This window comes from Lissotriton vulgaris, chromosome 1_1 (genome assembly GCF_964263255.1).
Source record: "Lissotriton vulgaris chromosome 1_1, aLisVul1.2, whole genome shotgun sequence".
Taxonomy (NCBI): Eukaryota; Metazoa; Chordata; class Amphibia; order Caudata; family Salamandridae; genus Lissotriton; species Lissotriton vulgaris.
This window is the reverse complement of record NC_141685.1, coordinates 1,809,179,221-1,809,193,806: the sequence shown is the minus strand read 5'-3', so window position 1 is coordinate 1,809,193,806 and position 14,586 is coordinate 1,809,179,221. Positions and strand designations below refer to the sequence as shown.

The window sequence follows — 14,586 nt, the reverse complement described above, 5'->3', positions numbered from 1 at the left end:
CCCTCTAATCTTCATAGTTAGACATTGCTGGCACACTTGACACTTTCAAGTCTGATTTACTCATTAGGCCCTGCAGATACCTGCCGTAGTAGGACAGCGCCTTGGGTTGCCACACCTGCATACTGATCCCTTCACTATACTTGTTTATACCAGACACCCTGCATTCTTCCTCTTCTTCATCTCCTCCCCCGTTAATTCTTCTCCGTTTACAAGAAGTAGGGAAGAATTACACTAGTTAGGAAGGTAACCCAAGGTAACGGGCATCAGGTGTTTCCGCGGAAGGCAGGAAGGGTGTGGTGGTGGTGGGGGGCAGTTTTGTAGCAGTTTTAAAAGCACTGCAAAGTTCTTCTTTATCCAGCAGTTTTCAGACAACAATAAAAGTTTCAGGACAACTTTGGTGATTAATGTACCTTCAGGAGAGAGGTGGGAGTTTTGTCTAGTGGCAGGTTTGACTCATCTAAGGTAGATCAGAGGGTTAATTTGCCTGCTGCATATTTTATGTGCATAGCTCAGTGGGTTACTGCTTTTGTCAAAGACATTGTTTTGTTACTGTGCAGTTCATATGTTGCAATTGTAATCTAGCACAGTGAGCTATGAACTACCATCAAAGAGCTGCATGCAAACTGCATAGTACAGATTAGAAAGCTGTGTTTTTCCCCAGTCTTTCATTATCCTGATGTTGCTAAAAAAGGTTTGATTAAGTAGAAATATTTTTTTATTATAAAAGTCAACTCTAACCACAGTGTTATGTTTTGAATTCCGAGTTTTGGCATCTCCAGACCAAGCACTCTTAAAAATGCCAACTAGTATGGATTACATGAATCCTACACCGAATATTTTGTATACACTGTTTTACCCATGTATGATTCATTGTCTCTGTATGTGTGTGTGATGTAAAATGCTTCGACACCTTACACTGGTATGAGAGATGCTATGAAACAAATGAAATACATGTGAGAGAGGGGCTAGAGAGAGATGAAGGTACTGTTGGAGTGAGATAGCGAGGGAATCATTGAAGAACCCCAACAAGATTGTAATATCCTAGTGCACAGTAGGTCATCATTTGCTATGCTTTAAAAGCTAATACATTTGATATATAGTAACAAAAGTGTTGTAGAAGAAACCTTTTTTTCCTAAATTTTCTTCGGGGGAGAATCTTCCAAAGCCCTCCTTTTTAGTGGTCCATCTCACTCGCTGCACTCTCTATGCACCATGGGGGAGGGTGGGCTGTTCTTACAAAATTTGGTAGTGCTGCTTTGGGTTCCCAGTCCTGCCCTGAAGGTACCTACTAACCTGTAGCTGCAGGAGCGCAGGTGAAGGTGCAGTTTGTTTTAAACTGCCTGTAGGACACATACTGGCATGTGGGAAGAAGGCAGAACAAGCACTGGGTTTGCTGCATAGAGAAGGTAGCATGACACAGTTGACAAGGGACACCAACAGCAGTGAGATGGAAGGGCAAAAGTTATTCCCAATTTTATACTTAGAAAACAGGGAGAGTACATAAATAAATGGGCTAGGAGTGCTTCACGGAGAAAATGGGCCACGGATACAGCATTTCATTATATTTGTGTGAACTTGCTTACGTACCTCCTAAAGTAAAAAGTAGCTGATATTTTTGAGCAAGTTTTTCAGCGGGTCATATATTTGAAATTTTCTAGAATTCCAGCAGCAAACTTTGATGCCTACCAACAATACACACACACACACACACACACAGAGGCAACAGAGGATGTGGCCTAACAGCTAGAGCGGTCAGCCTTGAAGCTCGGGAACCAGGTTTGAGTCTCAGCAGGGATGCTCAACATCCTGAGATTCTGGGCAAATCCTTAATCTGCCTAACAAAATGAATGTGCCCGTCTGTAACACAACTGGTGCTAATGTAAAGCACTCCGATACCTTTGGGTCGAGTTCGCGCTACATTAAACTCCCAAAAAGACTTGCAGTGACCTTTACACATACAAAAAACGCCTATACAGGTGCACATACTCAGAACACACATGGCCATATCTAGTCATATAGAGGCAACACCTATACAAGAAAGGTGGCAACATGGGTTCCACCCATTTAATCCCCCTGGATTTTTCATTGTTTGGCTACGTGCTTTGGACTTTAGCTTTGAATGAGTCTCCCTACTTGGATCTTTCTCACTGTAAATTCTGTGGTACACCCTTAGGGTAAGAGGCTATGGACTGGTTACCTGTGAGCACACATGTCTGTGCATGTGTGTGTGTTTGTGAGACTACCTTCTTACACATACCCAGTACGTGCGCGCAGGTAGCCTATTGCAAAAAGGCTCTTCAACAAATGATGCGCCCCTGGAGTTGGCCTTATATTGTGACCAAGCATTCACAGTGTCGGTCTGTACTGTTGAATAAAAGTTTGTGGTGCTTAACTGAATTACACATTATAGGTGAAATCTGCGCCAAAGTACAGCTTTGCCTCACTTATGACTACAGTGTCCAGTGAAGTATCAATCTTAAAGTAAACATGTATACCGGGTGCAGATCTGCTGTCACTTTTGTGATAACTGTACTCCTCATGGCACTTTAAGAACTGTCTTATTTGTCTAGCTGAGACACATTTAGATTTCAGGCCTCTGTCAGTTTCTGGGCCACGTTAATTACTCTGCTGGCCAGCAGGAGTATCAAAGCCCTGAGCATCCGCTAATTAACTCTTCACACAGCACCTGGATTGGGCAAGCCCAATCCCACAGAATAAAAAGGACACCATACCTCTGGAGCAAAATACACAGAAGGCACTCCCCTTTGATGTTTTGCTTCAGGCAGCTATGTCAGAGGTGTAGTTAAAGCTCACAGGAAAGATCTTTCCATGGACCACTTGAATTCACCATGTTTAAATGTCTCAGACTGCTGTGCAGGAGGGTTGAGGCAGGGGAGAGAGATGATGTGGCACCCTAGGATTGGACAGATGTACCTGCCTTCAAGACCTTTTCACCCCACTGAAAAAGCCATGCACAAAGAGAGATTTTTGAGAAGACACTGGACTTGGGAGTGACGATGGCAAACGAATGCCCAGCTGGAAGGAGAAGTCACCTGACACTCCTAATAAGAAGGACTGAAGGTCTTTGACACCAGCTGGGTCCCAGGACAAGAACGCATCTCTCCAAGGCCACTGTCCCTCTTATGTCTCATGAGGAACAGGTGGGGAAATGGAACTGGTGGGAAACCCTGACAGGGTTTTCCTGGGTTTTCTGTAGACTGGTTGTTGACTCCACTGATATCGGTTCCCTGCACGTAGCCAGGAGCTGTGAGACTGGATAGTGTGGCAGGCAGGGTGTTTAACCTGTTTGCTGTGGTGAGGCTGTCGAAGATGCCACACAAACTTTAGAGAACATCAGGAGCCCAGACCGAGGACAGGTTTGTAAATGGAGCAGCAAAATCAAGCTCCCCCCCAAAAAATGTAACAACTTTTTAGAGGCCAAGAGGCCAAGAGGTCTGATGAAAATGCCCCTGGTGACTAGATATCACTGCCTGGAGCTAAAGAACCCAAAATTTAAGAATATCGGCCCTACAGGGATGCACAAAATGGTATTCCAAGCCGGGTCCCCATTACAGTCTTCCCAGGCATGCGAAAGAAACACTGCTGGCTCCGCGGTGAACTGAGTAAGACAGCAGGGTGCGAGGGATCCAGCAGATACCATGGGGGCATTGAGGTTCCCCTGTGGCTCTCAACAAAGAAGACATGTGGGTGTCCTGTATGGGGCTAAGGCACCTGTAATGAAAGAAAGGTGCAGCACATGGCTGCTATTTAAGAAAAAAAGTATCTTTCAAGATACAGCAAATCTACTAGCATAATATTCAAGCCAGGGCTGGAGGAGCACCATATAAGCCCCCGCGTGGGTTTAAAATTTGCATATCCTTCTTCTGTGGTGTCCTAGGAAATGCAGGTGCACCAGCAATATTTCAAAAAGTGAGTTTGGGGTATTGGAGGATATGCAGCAATTGTTGCTTAATTGTGACTAATCTAATCATATAAGAATTATATTGCTGTAGGTACTTACCTTGCTGCAGACCGCCTTGCCTCGCGTTGTCCTCTTCTGTTCCTGCATGATGCAGGGAATACACCCAGGCTCCCCAAAGCGAATCACAACGCTGCAATGAAGCCTGGAAACTTTGTAAAGCACCGCCTACTTTTCATTAGTGCTATCTATCTCTTTCTATCCCTCGCTATTTTCATGCTCTTAAACCCAGAGGGCCCGATTCACAAAGCGATTTACGACTTGTAAAGCTACAAGTGTGCATTCTATGCACTCGGGCGGAATGCAGAGATTCTGCCCAGAGTGGGGAGAATCTGTACTTGTAACTTTACGAATCATAAGAGCCTTAGTGAATCTGACCCAGAGAAGTGGTTTGGAGCTATGAGTGAAGAAGCATGGCTGCCCAGTGTGCACCATTTCAGAAACCACTGATGGAAAATGGTACAAAACGCTGCCCACTTAAAACTGTTTCATGCAGTATTCATGACCAGAAGTGATTCCCAATCAGACTGAATTGTTGAAGGTTACACTTACCAACAACTTTGATTTTAATATGTGCCACAGCTTCTCCAGCCTCGTTCTTAACCATAATGCGGTAGGTGCCGGTGTCCTCCCTTTCAGCTGAATCAATAACCAACAGGCCATGATCTGGGTAAGATTCTGCACGTACACGGCCACTCAGATCTGTGATCCACTGTAATTCAGGGTAAAACGTGACATGAAGTTGTACCATAGACACTTATATTTCAAAATAAATACAAAGAAAAGCCATTCACAAAACACAAAGAACAGACATTTACAAATGCAATAGGTTCTGACTTCTCAAACCTCTCTTTTAATTGGCTAAGAGGTATCTGTAGTGGGGGTTGGAGAGAGGGTTGACTACGTTTGTGCATTAGTTTGTGCTTGTTTCTCTCTTTGCTGAAGCTGCTTGAACAGGAATGTATTTACAATTATTTGCAATTCTACCATAAAACTATCACACCATTTACTTGATGCCAAGAAATTGAAAAAAATGACCACAATCACACGAGAGCCACCATTTTTCAATCATTCCATGAGTGCCCACTCACCCATGCACACACAAACATGCTGACAGAGAAGCACATACAGTACATGGCGAGTGGAGTCTTGGGAGCGCCACAAATCACTTCATATACATGGTAATGCTGATGGTTCATTGATTGATTGCCATGCACTGGAAGGCTACCACGCTGCTCGGGTTGGGACACTGACATGCAGCAGAATCGTTAGCGCTAAGGCAGTAAGAGGCTCAAGGGCTGCGCAAGATCCCCGTAGCAGCAGACTGGGAAAGCTTGTTGGAAGAATTACAGGAGGAGCTCCCTGTGCGAGAATGAGGTGCCTACCCTTCTGATAAAAGGCGCCGCGCTAAGAAGCTGGCCGAGGTCCAGATGGAATGTTGTATGTAGTTCCCCTTGGGGCATGACAGTAGGGCGGTGGGAGTACTACAAGGGTCTTATTTGAGGCACATGGGTGACTCCTTTCGGGATGGAGTGCTACACATTGGAACAGGTGCATGTGCAGGAGGACACACACTTTGATAGCTTTGTTTCAGTATTTTAGGGCGCATCACATGATGCTTCGGTTACTAGGGGAAGGTTTGAAGGAACCTTTATAGTCGCAGGCCCTGACTAATCTGCTGCAGCCTGTAACTCACCAAAGCCTCAATGTGAAACTGTAGGCAAGCTCCCAAGACACGGGGCTGTCAGGAGACACTAAAGATAGGCTGGAATGGCAAAAGGAGTTTGGTATGGTTATCAATGCTAAGCAATGGACTTATTGCTCTTCTGTTGTCAAAACGATATTGCTGAACAGCCGGCACTGGCTGATACATTTTTAAATATCTTAACAGAGTGTATTACACTCGAGCCTGCCTATTACACTATGGGTTAAGGGACACATTGTGCTGCCTTAAATGCAGAGAAAGGGCAGGCTTTGCTCATCCCCAGGCAGAAACATGCCACATATGGCACTATTTGGATGCTATATTGGGAGAGCTGAGTGAGATAACGGGTGAACCTATTGGGCCTTCTCCCCTACTGGTGCTGCTCGACTACAACAGGGGCATCCTGAATATGTACGACATCTGGTGACATTGGAACTGTTGCTGGAGAAGCATAAAAAAGCACTGCAATGGGCTTAGGGACTACTGCTGACGATATAGGAATGGCATCTGGACAGGACATATTGTAACACACAATCCAATGCATACCATGACCTAATGCCAATCTGAAGCCGTTTGAAGGACATCTGGAGACCCTATCAGGCATACAGGATTCGGGCAGAGAATATGGAGACCAACAGCACTGCAAATGGTGCTGTGGTGATGAGTGGGGCTGCTTTAGAATGGATGCCATTAACTCCTGTGAAGCTCATGGTGTGTGTGGGGGCGGCTTGTGGAGTTGCTGGGGATCAGTAAGCTATGTTGTATATACGGCTCCCCAGATTGGAAATATCGGGAGTGTGTATCCAGTATCCCCACCTGATATGATGTGGATGTATTGAGTCACGGAGTGTGTGTGCCCGCTCTGAAATGTTCCAAGATATATTATGCTGAACCCCTGAATGTGTACCCACTAGACATGTAGCTTTAACTGCCTTAATGTGCTCTGTGTGTGCAAAGTTTGACACATGTCATTGCATTTTGTATGGTTCTCACAAATGAAAATAAAGTTTAAAAAAAAGTCTCAATACATTCAAAGAATCCAATCAAGCAAAAGATGCAAACTAGATGAAATGAGTGTAAGAAGTTGGTTGCAGTAATACAAACGAGCAGCCCACCTCTCTTTCCTTCTTTCATTTAGTTGCTTCCCTGTGAAATGGATCCAAAACAAACAAACCTGCGAGAGGTGCGCGCGCCACAGCGAGACATGTGGTTTTAATTGTCGTGCCCGTGTCTTGGAACAATAATTGAAACCACATGGCAGCGATGCACGTAACAGACAGCAATAGGCTATGGGCGGAGCAATGCGCCCACCTTTGGCCAATTGCGTGCTGTCTTTGATAAAAATACGCATGCAAAGGCCAATAGCGTGGGCCAAAAAGAAAAGCACACTCACGATGGTGTGCGATTCCTAGGTCCGTTTTCAAACTCCCTACATGAGGTCTCTCGCTGAGCGAGCAATGCTGCGCACTGCAACGCTAGGCGTGAGACCTAAAATGGGCTGCAGGGCATTCCTTTTTTTACTTTTTCTCTACAGGTTGAAGGATTATCACATCTGTATACCAATAATGGGCCTGATTCACAAAGGTAAATGTAAATATTTGATCTAAACTTAGACCAAACGTCTAAGTTTACGACTTTGGGAATTTACAAAGGGCATTTACGAGTAATATCTTTATGTACGCACTCGGGACGGAGATCTGGCCCAAGTGTGGATATCAAAATAGTACTCGTGAATGTCCTCTGTGAATTTCCAAAAGTTGTAAACTTAGACGTTTGGTCTAAATTTAGACCAAACATCTAAGTTTACCTTTGTGAAGCAGGCCCAAAATATTTTTCCAAAGCAGGGTGCCCGGGATAATTTACTAAAATAACAAAATAACGCTCCTCCTCAAGGTGCTACTGTGCACCGTAATTGTGGTGAACACTAACAAAGGTAAAGCATTAATCTTTAATGCAAACATTTGTTACTATATCGTTTGTAGTTTTAGAAAGACACTCAACTCAATGAAGATGGATATCAATAAACATGCCAGCTTAAAGAACAGGCACGTATAATAGCAATGACGTTCATTTTATTGATCTCAGAAGGATAAATACCTGCACAAGCCTTGTGAGGACTTGAACCTGTGATCTGCAGATCCCTGGGCATCAGACTGCCACTGTTATCTTACCAGCTTACTGATGGTTGGTGCCAAATGCAAGCACATGCAGAGTACGCCTGGGTCTTTACTGCACTATTCATAATGTGACTTCTATAATGCGGGGACTCAAAGGGGTGAGATTAGGCCTGGGCGGAGTTCAAATAGCTCTGCGAAGTGATCAAAAACCTCTACCAGGCTGCCCGGAGTTTTCCAAGTGGAGGGATGCATTAGGCCGGGCCATTTAAACTGATTTTTAGCGGCCAGTGTTTGTGACACACTGGAAAATCATTGCAAGCAGCACCATGCGCAGCGCAAGAGGCCGCTCAAGTAGAAGTTCCACTCGAGCGACAGCTTCCTCAACACGAACTGAAGTTTTCTTAACACGAGCGGTTGCAACCATCAGTGACTGCCGGGACTAAGCGTTGGTGAGTGCAAGCAAGGAAAACAAGCATTTGCAATGCAAAAGGTCTCGCATTAGGAAAGTTTGAGCTATTGGTACTGTAAATGACACATTTTTTATTTATGTGTTGGTTTGGAAAATAGTGAAATTAATAGCTTTGTCATTTACAATGGTAATAGTTTTAACTTTCGCAAATGTGACACCCATAGCATTTGTAATGCAATATGTGTTGTATTTACATGACTTAGATGTATTGATATTACAAATAAAAATGTTTTTTTTTTAATACTTAAATAAAAGTTATTGTAATTTATAATGGCAATAGCTTTTGTAAATAACTTTTGTGAAGATTATGTTCATTGTATTTTGTGACGAAAATCCAAGAACAGAAGTGAACTATTAACATATTTTTGTGACATTTGTAATAAAGCTTGAAACATTGAGAGAACATATTTGAACTAGTTGTTGTTGAATGGTTGCACAGATTGATGCTGTGGTGGCTCTGAGTGATGTTATGGTGGCGATGAGTGATGCTGTGGAGTTCAGTGATGCTGTGGTATTGCATAGTGATGTTGTGGTGCCCCTGAGTGATGCTGTAGTGGTGCACAGTGATGCTGTGGTGGTGCGAAAGATAGAGTGAGTGTGATAGATAGAGTCAGGGCGATCGATAGATTGAGGGCGATAGATAGACAGATAGATAAAGTGTATTTATGTTGCATTGAGTAGAGTAAATATGAGGTGTATAATTATATGGCACTGAGTGGTATTATGTGGAGTGTATTTATGTTGCATTGAGAAGAGTGCAATTATGAGGCTTGTAATTATGTGGCACTGAGTGGTAATATGGAAAGTGTATGTTGTATTCAGTAGAGTGTAATTTTGTGGCGTGTAATTATGTGGCACTGAGTGGTATTTGGAGTGTATGTTGCATTGAGTGCAGTGTAATTATGTAGCATATAATTATGTGGCACTGAGTGGTATTGTTTGGAGTGTATGTTGCATTGAGTGCAGTGTAATTATGTAGCATATAATTATGTGGCACTGAGTGGTATTGTGTAGAGTGTGTGTTGCATTCAGCAGAGTGTAATTATGTGGTGTGTAATTATCTTGCACTGAGTAGTATTTGGAGTGTCTGTTGAGTGCAGTGTAATTATGTTGCATATAATTATGTGGCACTGAGTGGCATTATGGGGAGGTTATGTTGTATTCAGTAGAGTGTAATTGTATGGCATGTGATTATGTGGCACTGAGTGGTATTGTTTGGAGTGTATGTTGCATTCAGTGCAGTGAAATTATGTAGCATATAATTATGTGGCACTGAGTGTTATTGTGTGGAGTGTGTGTTGCATTCAGTAGAGTGTAATTATGTGGTGTTTAATTATGTGGCACTGAGTGGTATTTGGAGTGTATGTTGCATTGAGTGCAGTGTAATTATGTTGTATATAACTATGTGGCACTGAGTGATATTTGGAGTGTATGTTGCATTGATTGCAGTGTGTGTACTTATGTGGCGTGTAATTATGTGGCACTGAGTGGGATTTGGAGTGTATGTTGCATTGAGTGCAGTGTAATTATGTGGCGTGTAACTAAGTGGCACTGAGTGGGATTTGGAGTGTATGTTGCATTGAGTGCAGTGTAATTATGTGGTGTGTAATTATGTGGCACTGAGTGGTATTTGGAGTGTATGTTGCATTGAGTGCAGTGTAATTATGTGGCGAGTAATTATGTGGCACTGAGTGGTATTTGGAGTGATTGTTGCATTGAGTGCAGTGATGTGGTGTGTAATTATGTGGCATGGAGTGGTATTTGGAGTGTATGTGGCATTGAGTGCAGTGTAATTATGTGGTGTGTAATTATGTGGCACTGAGTGGTATATGGAGTGTATGTTGCATTGAGTGCTGTGAAATTATGTAGCATATAATTATGTGGCACTGAGTGTTATTGTGTGGAGTGTGTGTTGTATTCAGTAGAGTGTAATTATGTGGTGTTTAATTATGTGGCACTGAGTGGTATTTGGAGTGTATGTTGCATTGAGTGCAGTGTAATTATGTTGTATATAACTATGTGGCACTGAGTGATATTTGGAATGTATGTTGCATTCAGTGCAATTATGTGGAACTAAGTGGGATTTGGAGTGTATGTTGCACTGAGTACAGTGTAATTATGTGGCGTGTAATTATGTGGCACTGAGTGATATTTGGAGTGTATGTTGCATTGAGTGTAGTGTAATTATGTGGCGTGTAATTATGTGGCACGGAGTGGTATTTGGAATGTATGTTGCATTGATTGCAGTGTGTGTAATTATGTGGAGTGTAATTATGTGGCACGGAGTGGTATTTGGAATGTATGTTGCATTGAGTGCAGTGTAATTATGTAGCGTGTAATTATGTGGCACTGAGTGGTATTTGGAATGTATGTTGCATTGAGCGCAGTATAATTATGTGGCATGTAATTATGTGGCACTGAGTGGTATTTGGAATGTATGTTTGATTGATTGCAGTGTGTGTACTTATGTGGCGTGTAATTATGTGGCACTGAGTGGGATTTGGAGTGTATGTTGCATTGCGTGCAGTGTAATTATGTGGTGTATAATTATGTGGCACTGAGTGGTATTTGGAGTGTATGTTGCATTGAGTGCAGTGTAATTATGTGACGTGTAATTGTGGCACTGAGTGGTATTTGGAGTGTATGTTGCGTTGAGCGCAGTGTAATTATGTAGCATATGATTATGTGGTATTGTGTGGAGTGTGTTGCATTCAGTAGAGTGTAATTATGTGGTGTGTAATTATGTGGTACTGAGTTATTTGGCATGAATGTTGCATTGTGTGCAGTGTAATTATGTTGCATATAACTATGTGGCACTGAGTGGTATTTGGAGTGTATGTTGCATTGAGTGCAGTGATGTGGTGTGTAATTATGTGGCATTGAGTGGTATTTGGAGTGTATGTGACATTGAGTGCAGTGAAATTATGTGGTGTGTAATTATGTGGCACTGAGTGGTATATGGAGTGTATGTTGCATTGAGTGCTGTGTAATTATGTGGCATTGAGTGGTATTTGGAGTGATTGTTGCATTGAGTGCAGTGATGTGGTGTGTAATTATGTGGCATTGAGTGGTATTTGTAGTGTATGTTGCATTGAGTGCTGTGTAATTATGTGGCACTGAGTGGGATTTGGAGAGTATGTTGCATTGAGTGCAGTGTAATTATGTGGCGTGTAATTATGTGGCACTGAGTGGGATTTGGAGTGTAGTAATTATGTGACACTGAGTGGTATTTGGAGTGTATGGTGCATTGAGTGCAGTGTAATTATGTGGAGTGTAATTATGTGGCACTAAGTGGTATTTGGAGTTTATGTTGCATTGAGTGCAGTGTAATTATGTGGCACTGAGTGGTATTTGGAGTGTATGTTGCATTGAGTGCAGTGTAATTATGTGGTGTGTAATTATGTGGCACTGAGTGGTATTTGGAGTGTATGTTGCGTTGAGCGCAGTGTAAATATGTACCATATAATTATGTGGCACTGAGTGGTATTGTGTGGAGTGTGTGTTGCACTGAGTAGAGTGTAATTATGTGGCACTGAGTGGTATTTTGAGTGTATGTTGCATTGAGTGCAGTGTAATTATGTTGCATGTAACTTATGTGGCACTGAGTGGTATTTGGAGTGTATGTTGCATTAGAGTGCTGTGTAATTATGTGGGCGTGCACATCTAAAACAACCATGTCTTTAGCAGTCTCTCGAAGCTGGTTAGCTCACCGCAGGCCCTAATGTTCTGTACAATTAGTTTGGAAAAGTGGCAACAGCGTTGCCATATACGAGGCATGAGAACCAGAAAAGAACAGAGATTGGCACGTGTCACAGGGGTTTCACTCCCATATAAGCCTGCCGAAATCATGCACACACACACCAGATATATAGGAGTCAAAGTGGGTGGTGACCTTCTGGCCTAATGTCAAGAAGGATGGTGGTGGGGTCAAGCCGGCGAGGAGAGATATATATTATATATATGAGAGAGAAAGAGAGAGAGAATTGTCAAGCAGCTTACAAGACATTTTACCAGCAGACAGGTAAAGAAAACGACAAAACAAACTGGGAACTCAAGTAAACTTAGGTCGGGGGCTGGAAAGAATATGGCACAAATTACCGAGATATGCAGAAAAGAAACATCCGATTGGGATGCAGCACTATCTAAAAGGCTAATTACTGTACAGTACAGCCTTTTCGGTCCCATTACAGGAGAACAGTCCGAGGACTCAAACAGGATACAACCAATAAGATAACAATGCAGCCACTAACGTCGATTGCTCCTAAAAGGTGGACAGCATCTCCAAGCCATGAGCAGGTGTTCCGTCGGCAGAGTAACTATTCCCGACTCGATATTCAAAGGCATGGAGGTAGGAGGAAGACGACGAAACAACTGCCTAACAATGCAAGTATTATAAAGTAACGGTAGAAACAGACACGGTATCAGTACACAAGTAGGTCGACACCATTAATGAAGAATAGAGGTCACAAAACTCTAACAATAATGTTCTCGCAATAAAAAGTTTCATTTTTCCGGTATCTCCTGGAATAATGTAAGAGGCGAGAGTCACTGTGTAAACATCTTACTGCAGTCTCACAAAACCTCGACCTGCACCAACACAAAGCTGCACGTGGTACAAAGACAAGCACACCGCCCTTGAACAAATAATTATAACAGTGGAAGCACTGCAAAGAATCCAAAAAACATGGGCTCAGTTTATTCAAAGACCCATAGGCGATAGGCCCTGGTACCTTGCCGATCTTATTATCCACAACTTCTTTTCAGACACTTTTTTTGGTTCGAGTAAGCCACACTATCACCTTTACGATTCTACCGCCCATGACCCAGAGGCCTCGGCTCATCGAAGACTTCCCCACTTCGGAACTCAGTAGTAACAAGGATTAAAGCAAGCTGTATAATTAAGACAGTCCCAGTAATCATAAAATAAAAGCACAAACGATTTACTTCTGTAAATAAAGTATAATAAAAAAGAAACCTTAGATGACATGTTTCCAAAACGGCAACACTTCTTTAATGACTCAGTGCATCTAAAACAAGCTGGAGGCGGCTCTGGCGCAGAACGTCGTCTTCTGGAGACGTGCGAGTTCACAGAGCATAATCGGCTCGTGCACAGGCCAGTAGCCGCTCGTTCACAGCTCTATCTCCCTTGCCAGTTAGCACAGTGACTATAGAACTTGCGCTGGCGGGAGCGCTTCGCGCTCCAACACCAGCTCGACCTAAAAATTAGGCTCAGTGAGTGTTCTGTGGAGTGCGGAAAACTCGGCGAACAAAGTAGAGTTCACCGCTCAGGCCTAGGTGAGATAGACCCCTCAGGCGTCGAATGGCGATTATGGTGTATCTTGGGGCAATGGGTGATTATCCTAATCACAGTTAACCTTTAATTGGTAAATTAATGACAGCACTAGCTCTGGACAGATGGGGGATACACTAATAGCTATTGTCTGCCTATGACTTATGATTACTTCATGACAACTTAGTTACCCATTACTTCTCGGGTGGATGATGGAATATAAAGATTACTCATTTAGGCCAATAGGTTTTACTACCACTCCTACTCAATTAATTCAAACTCAGTGGTCCCAGTTCACAAAGCTTTTCCTGTAATTAAAAATGATTTATTCCTGAAATAGATGTGGCTTACTTCATAAATTCTCAGGGTAGGTTAGAACTATTTATGGAAAGATTATTTGTGTTTACCTGAAAATGATGAAAGGCCGAGTCATCCCTTTCTTGAATCCAAACCTGTATCGAGCTGGTTGCAAACAGATTTGTAATAAATTATTATTATTTCATCCATCACACCACAAATGGAATTGTCTCCTGGTGCGTTTAATAATAATTTATTATCACCCAATCCAATACCACTCATTTTCTTCACTTCACAGGGATTACAAGCGTATTCCTCGTTTACAGCTTCAAAATATAGTATTGGTTGGTAAAAGTTATAAATATTTATTTTAACATTTCACCGACCAATGTTTAATTTCTTTGAAGTGAAAAAAGTTAATCATCTAATTTAGTAAACTCATAGCATACTATTGTCCTTAGAATATAAGGTTCAATGTAAGGGCCAACTAGATCAGCATATGACTGGACCAGCTGAAATTAAATCTTTTTGTCCAGGCCTGTCAAACATACAAGAGAAAATTCCACTTGCCAAAACCAGAGTTTCTAGGAAAATGAGTACTCTCCATCAGGGCAGAAAAGTTGACATTTCATCTTTTTTTCTTGACGCTGGGAAATGATGCTTTGAGTTATTGGTCACATCTTCCTGTAAGATGAGTACACGTCGTGCAGTGTGGTGATTGTAGCTCAC

The 14,586-nt window shown here is 42.5% G+C and overlaps 1 protein-coding gene across 20 annotated transcripts in view; it reads right to left on the bottom strand.

The window, feature by feature from the left end:
- MYBPC1 (myosin binding protein C1) overlaps window positions 1-14,586 on the bottom strand; it is a 339,911-nt gene that overhangs the window by 89,547 nt on the left and 235,778 nt on the right. For all 20 annotated transcript variants that reach the window (XM_086919135.1, XM_086919143.1, XM_086919137.1 and 17 more), the window contains one exon: window positions 4,532-4,691. In XM_086919135.1, the coding sequence (XP_086775261.1) occupies window positions 4,532-4,691 (160 nt within the window). The remainder of the gene's footprint in view (window positions 1-4,531; window positions 4,692-14,586) is intronic.